We start from the raw sequence: 17183 nt of genomic DNA on the forward strand, positions 1-17183 counted from the left end.
TTATACTAGGACTTGTGGGAGGAGTCAGCCGAGGCATGTCCAGGCATGTACACAGTGGAATACAAACAGTGGTTTACCACATTCACCCCTTGTTTAAAATTGAGTCCGGCGGGGTGAAGTGTATTAAAAGTTAGTGTATTGGAGTCTCTCCGGAGGTCTTGTCTGCCGCTGTGATCGGCGTGGCGATGGCAGGGGTAGTGGAGCTTCCGGCGTCGAGTCCAGCGTAGGCTGTGGCACAGGCGTGTCGTCCTCGTAGATGTCGAGCGGGTCGCGGGGCCCAGGCCTGCCGTCTGCTGGGGCTGGATATCGGATCGTGGGGGGGGGTGGTAGTGAGTAGTGGGTTACTGCGGCCCCCGAGGGTGCAAGGTCTCTTATGGAGACTGTGTCCTCCCGCCCGTCCGGGTATGCAATGTAAGCATACTGGGGGTTGGCGTGGAGGAGGTCGACCCTCTCGACCAGGGGGTCCGTTTTATGGGTCCTCACGTGCCTTCTCAGTAGGACCGGCCCTGGGGACGTCAGCCATGGCGGTAGCGATGTCCCCGATGTGGACTTCCTTGGGAAGACAAACATTTTCTCATGAGGGGTGGCATTAGTGGCAGTGCAGAGCAGTGACCGAATAGAGTGGAGCGCATCGGGGAGCACATCCTGCCAGCGGGAGGTTGGAAGGCCCCTAGACTTTAAGGCTAGCAGGGCGGCCTTCCAAACTGTCGCATTTTCTCTTTCCACCTGTCCGTTCCCCCGGGGGTTGTAACTGGTGGTCTTGCTTGTGGCAATACCCCTAGTTAGCAGGTACTGACGGAGTTCGTCGCTCATAAACGATGAGCCCCGGTCGCTATGGATATAGCTGGGGAAACCGAACAGGGTGAAGAGGTCGTTCAGACATTTAATGACCGTGGCACTGGTCATGTCCGGGCAGGGGATGGCGAACGGGAAACGGGAGTACTCATCAATAATATTGAGGAAGTACACATTGCGGTCGGAGGAGGGGAGAGGCCCTTTAAAATCAATGCTCAGGCGCTCGAAGGGGCGAGTGGCTTTTATCAGGTGGGCCCTGTCTGGTCTATAAAAGTGCGGTTTGCACTCAGCGCAGACTTGGCAGTTCCTGGTCATGGTCCTGACCTCCTCAATAGAGTAAGGCAGGTTGCGGGCCTTGATGAAGTGGAAGAACCTGGTGACCCCCGGGTGGCAGAGGTCATTGTGGAGGGCCCGCAGTCTATCGATCTGCGCGCTGGCGCAGGTGCCACGCGATAGCGCATCCGGGGGTTCATTGAGCTTCCCGGGCCGGTACAAGATCTCGTAATTGTAGATGGAAAGTTCGATTCTCCACCTCAAGATCTTGTCGTTTTTGATTTTGCCCCTCTGCTTGTTGTTAAACATGAAAGCAACTGAACGTTGGTCAGTGAGCAGGGTAAATCGTTTTCCGGCCAGGTAGTGCCTCCAATGACGCACAGCCTCCACAATCGCCTGGGCCTCCTTCTCAACAGCGGAGTGTCTGGTCTCCAGGCCTTGGAGGGTTCGTGAAAAGAAGGCCACGGGTCTCCCCGCCTGATTGAGGGTAGTGGCCAGGGCAAAGTCGGACGCGTCGCTTTCCACCTGGAAGGGGATGGATTCGTCCACTGCGTGCATGGTGGCTTTGGCAATGTCTTCCTTGATACGGTGGAAGGCTAAGCGGGCCTCTGCCGTCAAGGGAAAAGAGGTGGACTTGATCAGCGGATGGGCCTTGTCCGCATAGTAGGGGACCCACTGGGCATAATAGGAGAAAAACCCTAGGCACCTCTTCAGGGCCTTGGGGCAGTGGGAGTTCCATAAGGGGACGCATCCGGTCGGGGTCGGGGCCGATGACTCCGTGTTCCGCAACACAGCCAAGGATGGCGAGGCGGTTTGTGCGGAATATGCACTTCTCCTTGTTATATGTCAGGTTCAGGAGTTGGGCGGTGCGGAGGAATTTTTCGAGGTTTGCGTCATGGTCCTGCAAGTCACGGCCGCAGATGGTCACATTGTCCAGATATGGGAAAGTGGCCTGCAATGCATTTTGATCTACCATCCGGCCCATCTCCCTTTGGAAGACGGAGACCCCGTTGGTGACGCCAAAGGGAACCCTAAGGAAGTGGTAGAGGCGGCCGTTTGCCTCAAAGGCAGTATACTGGCGGTCCTCAGGGCGGATAGGGAGCTGGTGGTACGCTGATTTCAGGTCAATGGTCGAGAAGACGCGGTACTGTGCGATCTGGTTGACCATATCAGCTATGCGGGGGAGTGGGTAGGCGTCCAGCAGGGTGTAGCGATTTATTGTCTGGCTGTAGTCGATGACCAGGCGCTGCTTCTCGCCGGTCTTAACGACCACAACCTGGGCTCGCCAGGGGCTGGTGCTGCCCTCAATAATCCCTTCCTTCAGGAGCCGCTCCACTTCGGTTTTAATGAAAACCCTGTCCCCGGCACTGTATCGCCTGCTCTTTGTGGCGATGGGCTTACAGTCGGGGGTGAGGTTAGCAAACAGTGGGGAGGGGGTGACTCTGAGTGTGGAGAGGTTGCACCTGGTGCGCGGCGGGCAATTTGGGAGCTGCTGGCTGCGGACTGTGAGTGGGGGTAGGGGTCCACCGTACGCCATCGTAACACTTTTAAGGTGGCACTGAAAATCTAACCCCAGCAGGACGGCAGCGCAGAGGTCGGGCAGGACCAGAAGTTTAAAATGATCGTACACGGTCCCGTCTACTACGAGTGTCACTACGCAGTAGCCGCCGATGTCCACCGACTGGGACTCGGAGGCCATAGAAATCCGCTGGTGCGCAGGCAGGACTGGGAGAGAGCAACGCCGCACCGTGTCGGGGTGGATGAAGCTCTCCGTGCTCCCAGAGTCAAAAAGGCAGATTGTATCGTGGCCATTTACCTTAATGTCCATTGTGGAACTGGCCAGCTGGTGCGGTCTCGCTTGGTCCAGTGTAACGGATGCCAGCGTAGGGGTCGGTGTGTCGCTGCGGGTATCAGATGAGGTGGTGTTGGGGGCCTGCTGCGTTCCGGCTGTCGTCCAAGATGGCGGCGTCCATGATCCCCATGTGGCTGGAGGTGTCCAAAATGGCTGCTGTACCGGTGGTTCGCACATGGCCGGGGAGGCCCAAGATGGCGGCCCGCATGGCCCACACGCGGCGCTGCTGGGGTTCGGGGTGGCTTTGGCCCTGCAGACGTTAGCGTAGTGTCCCTTCTTCCCGCAGCCCGAGCAGATCGCGTTTTTCGCCGGGCAGCGCGCTCTGGGGTGTTTTGCCTGGCCACAGAAGTAGCATTTCTGGCCTTGGGGCACTGCTGTCTGGCCTTGGGACACTGCTGCGGTAGTTGGGCCGTTGCTGGGGTGTGGCTGGGGTGGCACGGCGCTATGAGGCGGTCCTACCGTGTCCCAGGCTGTAATTCCCCACGGCGTCCACGGTGCAGAGGAGTAGGCATCCATGCCCCGGTAGGCTGCATCCAATGATAGTGCGAGTTCAGAGGCCTTGTTGAGGTCAAGGTCACTCTGCTCCAACAGTCGCTGTCGGGTGTAATTGGATCTGTGGCCCGCTACAAAAGCGTCCCAGATAAGTTCCTCTGTGTACACGGCGGCCTTTACATCCTTACAACCACAGGCCCGGCCAAGCACAGACAGTGCCTGAAGGTATTCCACGGTCGATTCCCCAGGTTGTTGTTTACGACTCCCCAGAAGGTGCCTGGCGTACACTTCGTTCACTGGGCGCGTGTACTGGTCCTTGAGGAGCTTGATAGCGTCCGCGTACGAGGTCGCGTCTTGGATGACCGAGTACACTCGGTGGTTCACTTTGGAGGTCAGGACATCCAGTTTGTCCTCGTCCGATTTGATTGCTGCGGAGGCGGTCAGGAATTTTTCGAAACACTTAAGCCAGTGAGTAAACTTGGTGGATGAGTCCGCCTCCCGATGATCTAAGTCCAGGCATGCTGGTGTGAGGATCTTCTCCATTATAAAAATTTTGTTAATAAAATTGATGCGCTATCAATTACTCATAAAAGACTGAGAGTTAAGAGAGTAACTAAAGGCTTTTATTAACAAAAGAATGAAGGTCTGCCTCGAGTGGTCGACCGGTCCAGAAATACAAAGGGCTGGGGAGCAGTCACCTTTATACTAGGACTTGTGGGAGGAGTCAGCCGCGGCATGTCCAGGCATGTACACAGTGGAATACAAACAGTGGTTTACCACAGTGGCTAATAAAGCAAGTATCCTGTATGCCTTCTTAACCACCTTATCTACCTGGCCTGCTACCTTCAGGGATCTGTGGACATGCACTCCAAGGTCCCTCTGTTCCTCTACACTTCTCAGGGTCCTACCATTTATTGTGTATTCCCTTGCCTTGTTAGCTCTCCCCAAATGCATTACCTCACACTTCTCCGGATTGAATTCCATTTGCCACTGTTCTGCCCACCTCACCAGTCCATTGATATCTTCCTGCAGTCTACAGCTTTGCGACTTCAGTGACCTGGAGAAGCTGGGGTTGTTCTCCTTAGAGCAGAGAAGGTTAAGGGGAGATTGACCAGAATGGTACCAGGGATGAGGGACTTCAGTGATGTGGAGAGACTGGAGAAGCTGGGGTTGTTCTCCTTAGAGCAGAGAAGGTTAAGGGGAGATTGACCAGAATGGTACCAGGGATGAGAGATTTCAGTGATGTGGAGAGACTGGAGAAGCTGGGGTTGTTCTCCTTAGAGCAGAGAAGGTTAAGGGTAGATTGACCAGAATGGTACCAGGGATGAGGGACTTCAGTGATGTGGAGAGACTGGAGAAGCTGGGGTTGTTCTCCTTAGAGCAGAGAAGGTTAAGGGGAGATTGACCAGAATGGTACCAGGGATGAGGGACTTCAGTGATGTGGAGAGACTGGAGAAGCTGGGGTTGTTCTCCTTAGAGCAGAGAAGGTTAAGGGGAGATTGACCAGAATGGTACCAGGGATGAGGGACTTCAGTGATGTGGAGAGACTGGAGAAGCTGGGATTGTTCTCCTTAGAGCAGAGAAGGTTAAGGGGAGATTGACCAGAATGGTACCAGGGATGAGGGACTTCAGTGATGTGGACTGGAGAAGCTGGGGTTGTTCTCCTTAGAGCAGAGAAGGTTAAGGGGAGATTGACCAGAATGGTTCCAGGGATGAGGGACTTCAGTGATGTGGAGAGACTGGAGAAGCTGGGATTGTTCTCCTTAGAGCAGAGAAGGTTAAGGGGAGATTAAATCGAGGCGCTCAAAATTGCAAAGGGATTTTGATAGAGTCGATCGGGAGAAACTGTTTCCAGTGGCAGGAGGGTCGGTGACCAGAGGACACAGATTGAAGATAATCGGTAAAAGAACCAGAGGGGAGATGAGGAGAATGTTTTTTACGCAGCGAGTTGTTGTGATCTGGAACGCGCTGCCTGAAAGGGCGATGGGAGCAGATTCAATAGTAACTTTCAAAAGGGGGAATTGGAGAAATACTTGAAGGGGAAAAATGTGCCGGGCTGTGGGGAAAGAGCAGGGGGGAGTGGGACTGATTGGAGAGCTCGTTCAAAGAGCCGGCACAGGCACGATGGGCCGAATGGCCTCCTCCAGCCAATTCCCATGGATTCAACCAATAGGAGGTGGGTGGCTGGCGGGATTGACGGGGGTTTGAGCCAGTGAGGGGGGCGGGGAGGCGGTACGGACAGCGGCAGCCAGGGCTCTGGGCCAATCAGGTTTTCCGTCACTTGATAGACGGCTCGCTAAGCCAATCAGATTGCAGTTGGCAAGCAGATGGAACCAATGGGAGTTGGAGGCAGGCGCGAGTCGCATGATTGACAGGTGCTGGAGCCAATAAAGGCGCAGGGGAGGCGGGAGAAACCGCGTGTGACGGGAAGGGAAGGCACGGCCAATCAGCACGCGGGATGCCGCCCTTCCGTTGATTGACATTTGTATTAGCCAATCAGCTTGCAAGGGTAGCGGGCCGTCGGATGAATGGAACCAATAGGAGGTGGGAGGAGGCGGGGATTGCTCTGATTGACGGGGGTTTGAGCCAATGAGTGTGGCGGCACCAAGCGCGAGGGAACCGGCAGGAAGGCTGGGCCAATCAGTGTCCGTCACCTGATTGACGGGTCCTTTCGCCAATCAGATTGCAGAATCTCGCGGGATCAGACCAATGGGAGGCGTCGGGTGGCGTGATGAGCCTGATTGACGGGCCTCTGAGCCAATGAGAGGCGGGAGCCGTGCGCCGGAGGCCGGCAGTTGGAGTTTGAAGGGCCCCCGGGGGAGAGAGCGAGACATGGAAACCCTCATCCCGGTCATCAACAAGCTGCAGGAGATCTTCGGCACGGTGGGAGCCGAGCTGGTCCAGCTGCCCCAGATCGTGGTGGTGGGCAGCCAGGTGAGGGAGTGAGTGAGGGAGGTGGGCCTGAGGGGAGGGGCCTGAGGGGGTGGAGCCTGAGGGGAGGGGCCTGAGGGACAGGGGGTGGAGCCTGAGGGGAGCGGCGGGGCCTGAGGGGGTGGAGCCTGAGGGGAGGGGCCTGAGGGACAGGGGGTGGAGCCTGAGGGGAGGGGCCTGAGGGGCTGGAGCCTGAGGGGAGGGGCCTGAGAGGGTGGAGCCTGAGGGGAGGGGATGGGCCTGAGGGGGTGGAGCCTGAGGGGCGGGGCCTGAGGGGAGGGACCTGAGGGGCAGGGGGTGGGGCCTGAGGGACAAGGGGTGGAGCCAGAGGGGGAGGGGCCTGAGGGGTTGGAGCCTGAGGGAGGGGTGGGGCCTGAGGGAGAGGGGAGGGGCCTGAGCTGAAGGGGGAGGGGTGGGGCCTGAATGGAGAGGGGCGGTGCCTAAGCGAGAGGGGTGGGGCCTGTGGGGAGGGGGGGTGGTGGTGTCTGAGGGGGAGGGGAGTGGGCTGAGCTGGAGGGGGCTGCGGGAGGAGGGGCCTGAATGGAGAGGGGAGGGGCCTGAATGGAGAGGGGAGGGGCCTGAATGGAGAGGGGAGGGTCCTGAGGGAGAGGGAAGGGGCCTGAGCTGGAGGGGAGAAGGGAGGGGCCTGAGAAGGATGGGGAGGGGCCTGAGCATGAGGGGAGGGGCCTGAGAGGGGAGGGGCCCGGTGCAGGAGGGAGAGGTCGCCCGGTGACCCCGGTGCGGGGGGGGAGAGGTCGCCCGGTGACCCCGGTGCGGGGGGCGGAGGTCGCCCGGTGACCGCGGTACTGCCTCAGTAAATCGCCTCTCGCGGTTAAATCGCTCCCTTTCTCTCTCCGCTCATTCACAGAGCAGCGGCAAGAGCTCTGTGTTGGAGAGCATCATGGGCAGAGATTTCCTTCCACGAGGTTCTGGCATCATCACGCGGCGACCCCTCGTCCTCCAGCTGGTGAACGTGGCATCTGCCGAGGAGCGGAAGCAAGCAGCCAGCGGCGACACCGGTGAGGGCCATCCCATCCCATCATTCTTGACCTTATATCTCGGGGACTGGAATACAAGGGGGTAGAAGTTCTGCGGCAGCTATACAAAACCCTGGTTGGACCACACCCCGAGTACTGTGAGCAGTTCTGGGCACCACACCTTCAGGGTATTTAACATTTCGGAAAGATAGACAGAAAGGAAAAGGAGGTGGGGTAGCTCTGTTAATAAAGAATGAGATCAGTGCAGTAGTGAGAAATGATCTTGGCTCAAAAGAGCAAGATGTAGAATCAGTTTGGGTGGAAATAAGAAATAGTAAGTGAAAGAAGTCACTGGTGGGCGTAGTCTTTCGGCCCCCTAACAGCAGCTACACTGTTGGACAGAGTATAAATCAAGAAATAATGTGGCTTGTAAGAAAGGTACAGCAATAATCGTGGGCGATTTTAATCCTCATATTGATTGGACAAATCAAATTGGCCAAGGTAGCCTCGAGGAAGAGTTCATAGAGTGTATTCGTGATGGTTTCCTAGAACAATACGTTGTGGAACCAACCAGGGAGCAGGCTGTCTTAGATCTGGTGCTGTGTAATAGAAACATAGAAGATAGGAGCAGGAGTCGGCCATTCGGCCCCTCGAGCCTGCTCCGCCATTCAATGAGATCATGGCTGATCATCCAAATTCAGTACCCTGTCCCTGCCTTCTCTCCATATCCCTTGATCCCTTCAGCCTTAAGAAATATATCCAACTCCTTCTTGAATACGTTTAATGAACTGGCCTCTACTGCCTTCTTTGGTAGAGAATTCCACAGGTTCACCACTCTCTGGGTGAAGAAATTCCTCCTCATCTCTGTCCTAAATGGCTTACCCCTTATCCTTAGACTGTGGCCCCTGTTTCTGGACTCCCCGACCATCGGGAACATCCTTCCAGCATCTAGTCTGTCTAGTCCTGTTAGAATTTTATAAGTTTCAATGAGATCCCCTCTCATTCTTCTAAACTCCAGCGAGTACAAGCCCAATCGACCCAATCTCTCCTCATACGTCATTCCTGCCATCCCAGGTATCAGCCTGGTGAATCTTCGCTGCACTCCTTCAAAGACAAGAACATCCTTCCTCAGATAAGGCGACCAAAACTGCACACAATACTCAAGATGTGGTCTCACCAAGGCCCTGTACAACTGCAGCAAGACATCTTTGTTCCTGTACTCAAACCCTCTCGCTACGAAGGCCAACATACCATTTGCCTTCTTAACCGCCTGCTGCACCTGAATGCTTACCTATGAGACAGGATTAATAAATGGTCTCATAGTAAAGGATCCTCTAGGAAAGAGTGATCATTGCATGGTTGAATTTCAAATTCAATTGCAGGGTGAGAAAGTTGGATCTCAAACCAGTGTCCTGATCTTAAATAAAGGCAGTTACAAAGGTATGAAGGCAGAGTTGGTTAAAGTGGACTGGGAAAATAGATTAAAGGGTAAGACGGTTGATAAGCAATGGCAGACATTTAGGGAGATATTTCATAACTCTCAACAAAAATATATTTCAGTGAGAAGGAAAGACTTTAAGAGAACGGAGAACCATCCGTGGCTAACTAAGGAAGTAAAGGATGGTATCAAATTGAAAACAAAGGCACACAATGTTGCCAAGATTAGCGGAAGGCCAGAGGATTGGGACATTTTTTTAAAAACCAGCAAAGGACGACTAAAAAAATAATAAAGAGAGAGAAGATGGATTATGAGAGTAAACTAGCAAAAAATATTAAAACAGAAAGTAAGAGCTTCTACAGGTATATAAAAAGGAAAAGAGTAGCTAAAGTAAACGTTGGTCCCTTAGAAGATGAGACTGGGGAATTAATAATGGGGAACAGGGAAATGGCAGAGATTTTGAACAAATATTTTGTATCAGTCTTCATGGTAGAAGACACTAAAATCATCCCAATAATACATAATCAAGGAGCTATAGGGAGGGGGGAACTTAAAACAGTCACTATCACGAAAGAAAAAGTACTCGGTAAAATAATGGGACTAAAGGTGGACAAGACCCCTGGACCTGATGGCCTGCATCCTAGGGTCGTAAAAGAAGTGGCTGCAGAGATAGTGGATGCATTGGTTGCAATCTACCAAAATTCCCTGGATTCTGGCGAAGTCCCAGTGGATTGGAAAACCGCAAATGTAACGCCCCTATTTAAGAAGGGAGGGAGACAGAAAGGAGGAAACTATAGACCAGTTAGCCTAACATCTGTTGTTGGGAAATGCTGGAGTCCTTCATTAAGGAAGCAGTAGCAGGGCATTTAGAAAATCATAATGCAGTCAAGCAGAGTCAACATGGTTTCATGAAAGGGAAATCATGTTTGACAAATTTGCAGGAGTTCTTTGAGGATGTAACGAGCAGGGTGGATAAAGGGGAACCAGTAGATGTGGTGTATTTGGATTTCCAGAAGGCATTCGATAAGGTGCCACATAAAAGGTTACTGCGGGGTTGGGGGTAATATATCAGCATGGACAGAGGATTGGCTAACTAACAGAAAGCAGAGAGTCGGGATAAATGGGCCATTTTCCGGTTGGCAAAAGGTAACTAGTGGGGTGCCACAGGGATCAGTGCTGGGGCCTCAATTATTTACAATCTACATTAATGACTTGGATGAAGGGACCGAGTGTAATGTAGCCAAGTTTGCGGATGATACAAAGATGGGTGGGAAAGCAAGTTGTGAAGAGGACTCAAAGAATCTGCAAAAGGATATAGACAGGCTAAGTGAGTGGGCAAACATTTGGCAGATGGAGTATAATGTGGGAAAGTGCGAGGTTCTCCACTTTGGTAAGAAAAATAAAAAAACAAATTATTATTTAAATGGAGACAGATTACAAAATGCTACAGTTCAGAGGGACCTGGGGGTCCTTGTGCATGAAACACAAAAAGCTAGCATGCAGGAACAGCAAGTAATCAAAAAGGCAAATGGAATGTTGGCCTTTATTGCAAGGGGGATGGAGTATAAAAGCAGGGAAGTCCTGTTACAACTGTACAGGGCGTTGGTGAGACCACACCGGGAGTACTGCATACAGTTTTGGTCTCCTTATTTAAGGAAGGATATACCGGAAACTTTCTGTTATCTGGCACGGACGGGACCGACGTGGTGCCGGTTCATCAACAATTCCGGATAACCGAACGCGATAGTAAAAGATACGGAGCTCAGCGCTCCGTGTAAAGCAACAAACCCCGTTGCTTAGCAACAGCTTCAGAACAATGGGCACAAGTTGCAAGCGTCTCTGTAGCTTAGCAACAGCCGAAGCTACACCCTTGCACAGCGACAAATGGAGTAAAAATAGTAATAAAAGTTACCTGAACCTACTCCTGAATTTGGCCGGTTAACCGAGATTTCCGGTTATTTAGGGGCTGGTTAATCGAAAGTTTCCTGTACAGGTACTTGCATTGGAGGCAGTTCAGTGAAGGTTCACGAGGTTGATTCCGGAGATGAGGGGGGTTGACTTATGGAGGAAGGTTGAGCAGGTTGGGCCTATACTCACTGGAGTTTAGAAGAATGAGAGGGGATCTTATTGAAACATATAAGATACTGAGGGGGCTCGACAGGGTAGATGCAGAGAGGATGTTTCCCCTCGTGGGGAAATCTAGAACTCGGGGGCACAGTCTCAGAATAAAGGGTCGCCCTTTTAGAACTGAGATGAGGAGGAATTTCTTCTCTCAGAGGGTTGTAAATCTGTGGAATTCCCTGCCCCAGAGAGCTGTGGAGGCGGAGTCGCTGAATATATTTAAGGTGGAGATAGACGGATTTTTGAACGATAAGGGAGTGAAGGGTTATGGGGAGCGGGCGGGGAAGTGGCTTTGAGCCCCGAGATCAGCCATGATCTTATTGAATAGCAGTGCAGGCTCGAGGGGCCAAGTGGCCTATTCCTGCTCCGATTTTCTATGTATGTGCTTATGATATATTAGCCTTGGAGGGAGTGCAGCGTAGGTTCACCAGAATGATACCCGGACTCCAAGGGTTAAGTTACGAGGAGAGATTACACAAACTAGGGTTGTATTCCCTGGACTTTAGAAGGTTAAGGATCGATCTGATCGAAGTTCTCAGGATATTAAGGGGAACAGATAGGGTAGAGAGAGAGAAACTATTTCCGCTGGTTGGGGAGTCTCGGACTAGGGGGCAGAGTCTCAAGATTAGAGCCAGACCTTTCAGGAGTGAAGTTAGGAAACACTTCGACACACAAAGGGTGGTCGAAGTTTGGAACTCTCTTCCGCAAACGGCAATTGATGCCGGGGGTCAATTGTGAATTTTAAATCGGAGATTGATAGATTTCTGTTAACCCAAGGTATTAAGGGATATGGGGCAAAGGTGGGTAGATGGAGTTAGGTCACAGATCGGCCATGATCTCATTGAATGGCGGAACAGGCTCGAGGGGGCTGAATGGCCTCCTCCTGTTCCTAATGTAACAGGCTCGAGGGGGCTGAACGGCCTCCTCCTGTTCCTAATGTAACAGGCTCGAGGGGGCTGAATGGCCTCCTCCTGTTCCTAATGTAACAGGCTCGAGGGGCTGAACGGCCTCCTCCTGTTCCTAATGTAACAGGCTCGAGGGGCTGAACGGCCTCCTCCTGTTCCTAATGTAACAGGCTCGAGGGGGCTGAATGGCCTCCTCCTGTTCCTAATGTAACAGGCTCGAGGGGCTGAACGGCCTCCTCCTGTTCCTAATGTAACAGGCTCGAGGGGCTGAACGGCCTCCTCCTGTTCCAAATGTAACAGGCTCGAGGGGGCTGAACGGCCTCCTCCTGTCCCTAATGTAACAGGCTCGAGGGGGCTGAACGGCCTCCTCCTGTTCCTAATGTAACAGGCTCGAGGGGGCTGAACGGCCTCCTCCTGTTCCTAATGTAACAGGCTCGAGGGGCTGAACGGCCTCCTCCTGTTCCTAATGTAACAGGCTCGAGGGGGCTGAACGGCCTCCTCCTGTTCCTAATGTAACAGGCTCGAGGGGGCTGAACGGCCTCCTCCTGTTCCTAATGTAACAGGCTCGAGGGGCTGAACGGCCTCCTCCTGTTCCTAATGTAACAGGCTCGAGGGGGCTGAACAGCCTCCTCCTGTTCCTAATGTAACAGGCTCGAGGGGCTGAACGGCCTCCTCCTGTTCCTAATGTAACAGGCTCGAGGGGCTGAATGGCCTCCTCCTGTTCCTAATGTAACAGGCTCGAGGGGCTGAACGGCCTCCTCCTGTTCCTAATGTAACAGGCTCGAGGGGGCTGAATGGCCTCCTCCTGTTCCTAATGTAACAGGCTCGAGGGGGCTGAACGGCCTCCTCCTGTTCCTAATGTAACAGGCTCGAGGGGGCTGAATGGCCTCCTCCTGTTCCTAATGTAACAGGCTCGCGGGGGCTGAATGGCCTCCTCCTGTTCCTAATGTAACAGGCTCGATAGGGATGAACGGCCTCCTCCTGTTCCAAATGTAACAGGCTCGAGGGGCTGAATGGCCTCCTCCTGTTCCTAATGTAACAGGCTCGAGGGGGCTGAACGGCCTCCTCCTGTTCCTAATGTAACAGGCTCGAGGGGGCTGAACGGCCTCCTCCTGTTCCTAATGTAACAGGCTCGAGGGGGCTGAACGGCCTCCTCCTGTTCCTAATGTAACAGGCTCGAGGGGCTGAACGGCCTCCTCCTGTTCCTAATGTAACAGGCTCGAGGGGGCTGAACGGCCTCCTCCTGTTCCTAATGTAACAGGCTCGAGGGGGCTGAACGGCCTCCTCCTGTTCCTAATGTAACAGGCTCGAGGGGCTGAACGGCCTCCTCCTGTTCCTAATGTAACAGGCTCGAGGGGGCTGAACGGCCTCCTCCTGTTCCTAATGTAACAGGCTCGAGGGGGCTGAACGGTCTCCTGTTCCTAATGTTACAGGCTGGAGGGGGCTGAACGGCCTCCTCCTGTTCCTAATGTAACAGTCTCGAGGGGCTGAACGGCCTCCTCCTGTTCCTAATGTAACAGGCTCGAGGGGCTGAACGGCCTCCTCCTGTTCCTAATGTAACAGGCTCGAGGGGGCTGAACGGCCTCCTCCTGTTCCTAATGTAACAGGCTCGAGGGGGCTGAACGGCCTCCTCCTGTTCCTAATGTAACAGGCTCGAGGGGGCTGAACGGCCTCCTCCTGTTCCTAATGTAACAGGCTCGAGGGGCTGAACGGCCTCCTCCTGTTCCTAATGTAATAGGCTCGAGGGGGCTGAACGGCCTCCTCCTGTTCCTAATGTAACAGGCTCGAGGGGGCTGAACGGCCTCCTCCTGTTCCTCATGTAACAGGCTCGAGGGGGCTGAACGGCCTCCTCCTGTTCCTAATGTAACAGGCTCGAGGGGGCTGAACGGCCTCCTCCTGTTCCTAATGTAACAGGCTCGAGGGGGCTGAACGGTCTCCTCCTGTTCCTAATGTAACAGGCTCGAGGGGGCTGAACGGCCTCCTCCTGTTCCTAATGTTACAGGCTGGAGGGGGCTGAACGGCCTCCTCCTGTTCCTAATGTAACAGGCTCGAGGGGCTGAACGGCCTCCTCCTGTTCCTAATGTAACAGGCTCGAGGGGCTGAACGGCCTCCTCCTGTTCCTAATGTAACAGGCTCGAGGGGGCTGAACAGCCTCCTCCTGTTCCTAATGTAACAGGCTCGAGGGGGCTGAACGGCCTCCTCCTGTTCCTAATGTAACAGGCTCGAAGGGCTGAATGGCCTCCTCCTGTTCCTAATGTAACAGGCTCGAGGGGCTGAACGGCCTCCTCCTGTTCCTAATGTAACAGGCTCGAGGGGCTGAACGGCCTCCTCCTGTTCCTAATGTAACAGGCTCGAGGGGGCTGAACGGCCTCCTCCTGTTCCTAATGTAACAGGCTCGAGGGGGCTGAACGGCCTCCTCCTGTTCCTAATGTAACAGGCTCGAATGGCTGAACGGCCTCCTCCTGTTCCTAATGTAACAGGCTCGAGGGGCTGAATGGCCTCCTCCTGTTCCTAATGTAACAGGCTCGAGGGGGCTGAACGGCCTCCTCCTGTTCCTAATGTAACAGGCTCGAGGGGGCTGAACGGCCTCCTCCTGTTCCTAATGTAACAGGCTCGAGGGGGCTGAACGGCCTCCTCCTGTTCCTAATGTAACAGGCTCGAGGGGGCTGAATGGCCTCCTCCTGTTCCTAATGCAACAGGCTCGAGGGGGCTGAACGGCCTCCTCCTGTTCCTAATGTAACAGGCTCAAGGGGCTGAACGGCCTCCTCCTGTTCCTAATGTAACAGGCTCAAGGGGCTGAACGGTCTCCTCCTGTTCCTAATGTAACAGGCTCAAGGGGCTGAACGGCCTCCTCCTGTTCCTAATGTAACAGGCTCGAGGGGCTGAACGGCCACCTCCTGTTCCTAATGTAACAGGCTCGAGGGGCTGAATGGCCTCCTCCTTTTCCTAATGTAACAGTCTCGAGGGGCTGAATGGCCTCCTCCTGTTCCTAATGTAACAGGCTCGAGGGGGCTGAATGGCCCCATCCTGTTCCTAATGTAACAGGCTCGAGGGGCTGAACGGCCTCCTCCTGTTCCTAATGTAACAGGCTCGAGGGGCAGAACGGCTTCCTCCTGTTCCTAATGTAACAGGCTCGAGGGGCTGAATGGCCTCCTCCTGTTCCTAATGTAACAGGCTCGAGGGGGCTGAATGGTCTCCTCCTGTTCCTAATGTAACAGGCTCGAGGGGGCTGAACGGCCTCCTCCTGTTCCTAATGTAACAGGCTCGAGGGGCTGAATGGCCTCCTCCTGTTCCTAATGTAAGTGGCGCGAGGGGCTGAATGGCCTCCTCCTGTTCCTAATGTAAGAGGTTCGAGTGGCTGAACGGCCTCCTCCTGTTCCTAATGTAACAGGCTCGAGGGGCTGAATGGCCTCCTCCTGTTCCTCATTTGCTCACCTTCCTTTTCCCTGCCGTCCAGATGGAGATGCGCAAAGCCGTAACGGATTTCATCCAGAGCGAGTTGTGGACGCTGAAAGCCCGGGCGGACGCGGCGCACCAGCGGTACCACCAGGCCTGTCGTCCAGGGAGACCGTAGCGGGACGGGTCCCGGCCGGGGGCGGAGCGGAGGGGAGGAGACCGAGCACCGACGTCCGGCGGGACGCTCTGAGCCGCGCTGTTGAACAGAGTCCGTTCCGGGGTTTACTTACCTCTCCCTCCGTCCCGTTTTACGCCGGGTTTGCCGCGGCTCCGGCTGGGCCCAGCGGTTCAGGCTCGGCCCTGCGACCCCGCCAGAGCCCGTGTGAAGGAGGCGGAAGCCTCGGCCTGCCCGCCGGTGGTAGGGGGGAGGAAACAGGGGGATCAACAGCTTGAATCGGATCCAGCTGCCCTCACACCCGCTCCCCCCACCGGCCCCAGGCCCGGCTAGATTACAGCAACCTTCGAGGTGTAACGCCGACACCTCGTGAACTACGATCCACCAGTTTAAACACCGCCCCCCCACAAGATGGACAGATGGACCGTTCCAGTGAGGTCATGTCTCCGCCCCGGTGAGGTCAGCCCCCTCCCCCAGTGATGTCACGGCCCCGCCTTGGTGATGTCACGTCCCCTCGCTGTGATGTCACGTCCCCTCGCTGTGATGTCACGTCCCCCGCCCTGGTGATGTCACGGCCCCCGCCCTGGTGATGTCAAGGCCCCCGCCCTGGTGATGTCACGGCCCCTGCCCTGGTGATGTCACAACCCCCACACTGGTGATGTCACGGCCCCCGCCCTGGTGATGTCACAACCCCCACACTGGTGATGTCACGGCCCCCGCCCTGGTGATGTCACAACCCCCACACTGGTGATGTCATGGTCCCCTCCCCCAATGATGTCACGGTCCCGCCCCGGTGATGTCAGGTCCCCTTGCTGTGATGTCAGGCCCCCTCGCTGTGATGTCATGGCACTGCCCCAGTGATGTCACGTCCCCATCCCAGTGATGTCATCTCCCCTCACTGTGATGTCACGGTCCCCCACCCCCGGTGATGTCACGGCCCCTCGCTGTGATGTCATGGCCCTGCCCCGGTGATGTCAAGTCCCCTCGCTGTGATGTCATGGCCCTGCCCCGGTGATGTCACGGACCTGCCCCGGTGATGTCACGTCCCCTCGCTGTGATGTCATGGCCCTGCCCCGGTGATGTCACGTCCACTCGCTGTGATGTCATGGCCCTGCCCCCCCGTGCTGTGATGTCACGGCCCCGCCCCCGGTGATGACACGACCCCTCGCTGTGATGTCATGGCCCCGCCCCTGGTGATGTCACGTCCCCGTGCTGTGATGTCACGGCCCCCGCCCCCAGTGATGTCACGGCCTTGTCACGCCCGCACGTACCCATTGACCTGGCGATGGCCTCCAATGATACAGACTGCAGGACGAGAGCAGATTGCTGTTCCAGGCATTGATCACTTAGCTAAAGCATTGCTCCGATGACAGTGTGATCAATTATAATTATGTCCTTTTTAACAAAAATATATATATATTTTTAATAAAAACTCGCACACATCTTTTGTTTGTCCAGTTACCTGCGTTCAGTTCGGGGCCCCCGCACCTCAGGAAGGGTATATTGGTCTCGGAGGGGGTGCAAGAAAGTCGGAGGACCTCCTCGTGGGTCTGTTTGTTGTGTCTGGCCGAGGTGGCTGTCTACAGCTCCCAACGCACTTCACTTATAGCGCTCTCCCCACGATTGGGGACACACCCTCGGGGCAGTGCTTAACCGGGAGCCAGTGGAGGTCGGCGAGCAGGGCGGGGTGATGGGTGAACGGGACTCGGTGCGAGTTAAGACACGGGGTAGCAGAGATTTGGACGAGCTCAGGTTCACAGAGGATAGAACTTGGGAGGCCGACCAATTGTCGGACGTGGCTCAGTGCGTAGCATTCTCGCCCGAGTCA

General features: G+C 55.0%; 1 protein-coding gene across 1 annotated transcript; it reads left to right on the forward strand.

The window, feature by feature from the left end:
• Positions 1–5632: 5632 nt before the first annotated feature.
• Positions 5633–16797, forward strand: LOC147086766 (uncharacterized). The gene is made up of 3 exons (XM_085978938.1): positions 5633–6346; positions 7212–7362; positions 15242–16797. The coding sequence occupies exons 1-3, from the start codon at positions 6173–6175 to the stop codon at positions 15631–15633; spliced, it is 717 nt and encodes a 238-aa protein (XP_085835064.1). The 5' UTR covers positions 5633–6172; the 3' UTR covers positions 15634–16797.
• Positions 16798–17183: the final 386 nt, after the last annotated feature.

This window comes from Somniosus microcephalus, unplaced genomic scaffold, assembly GCF_052327205.1.
Source record: "Somniosus microcephalus isolate GS21.2 unplaced genomic scaffold, FLI_Smic_1.0 unresolved_chr7, whole genome shotgun sequence".
Lineage (NCBI taxonomy): Eukaryota > Metazoa > Chordata > Chondrichthyes > Squaliformes > Somniosidae > Somniosus > Somniosus microcephalus.

What these genes read in the sequence shown, in the direction of transcription:
- LOC147086766 (XM_085978938.1), top strand. Translation starts at nt 6,173, where the DNA reads ATGAGAGGCGGGAGCCGTGCGCCGGAGGCCGGCAGTTGGAGTTTGAAG. An exon ending in TCGTGGTGGTGGGCAGCCAG is followed by an intron (nt 6,347 to 7,211) that starts GTGAGGGAGTGA and finishes GCTCATTCACAG; the next exon opens with AGCAGCGGCAAGAGCTCTGT. An exon ending in AGCAGCCAGCGGCGACACCG is followed by an intron (nt 7,363 to 15,241) that starts GTGAGGGCCATC and finishes CCTGCCGTCCAG; the next exon opens with ATGGAGATGCGCAAAGCCGT.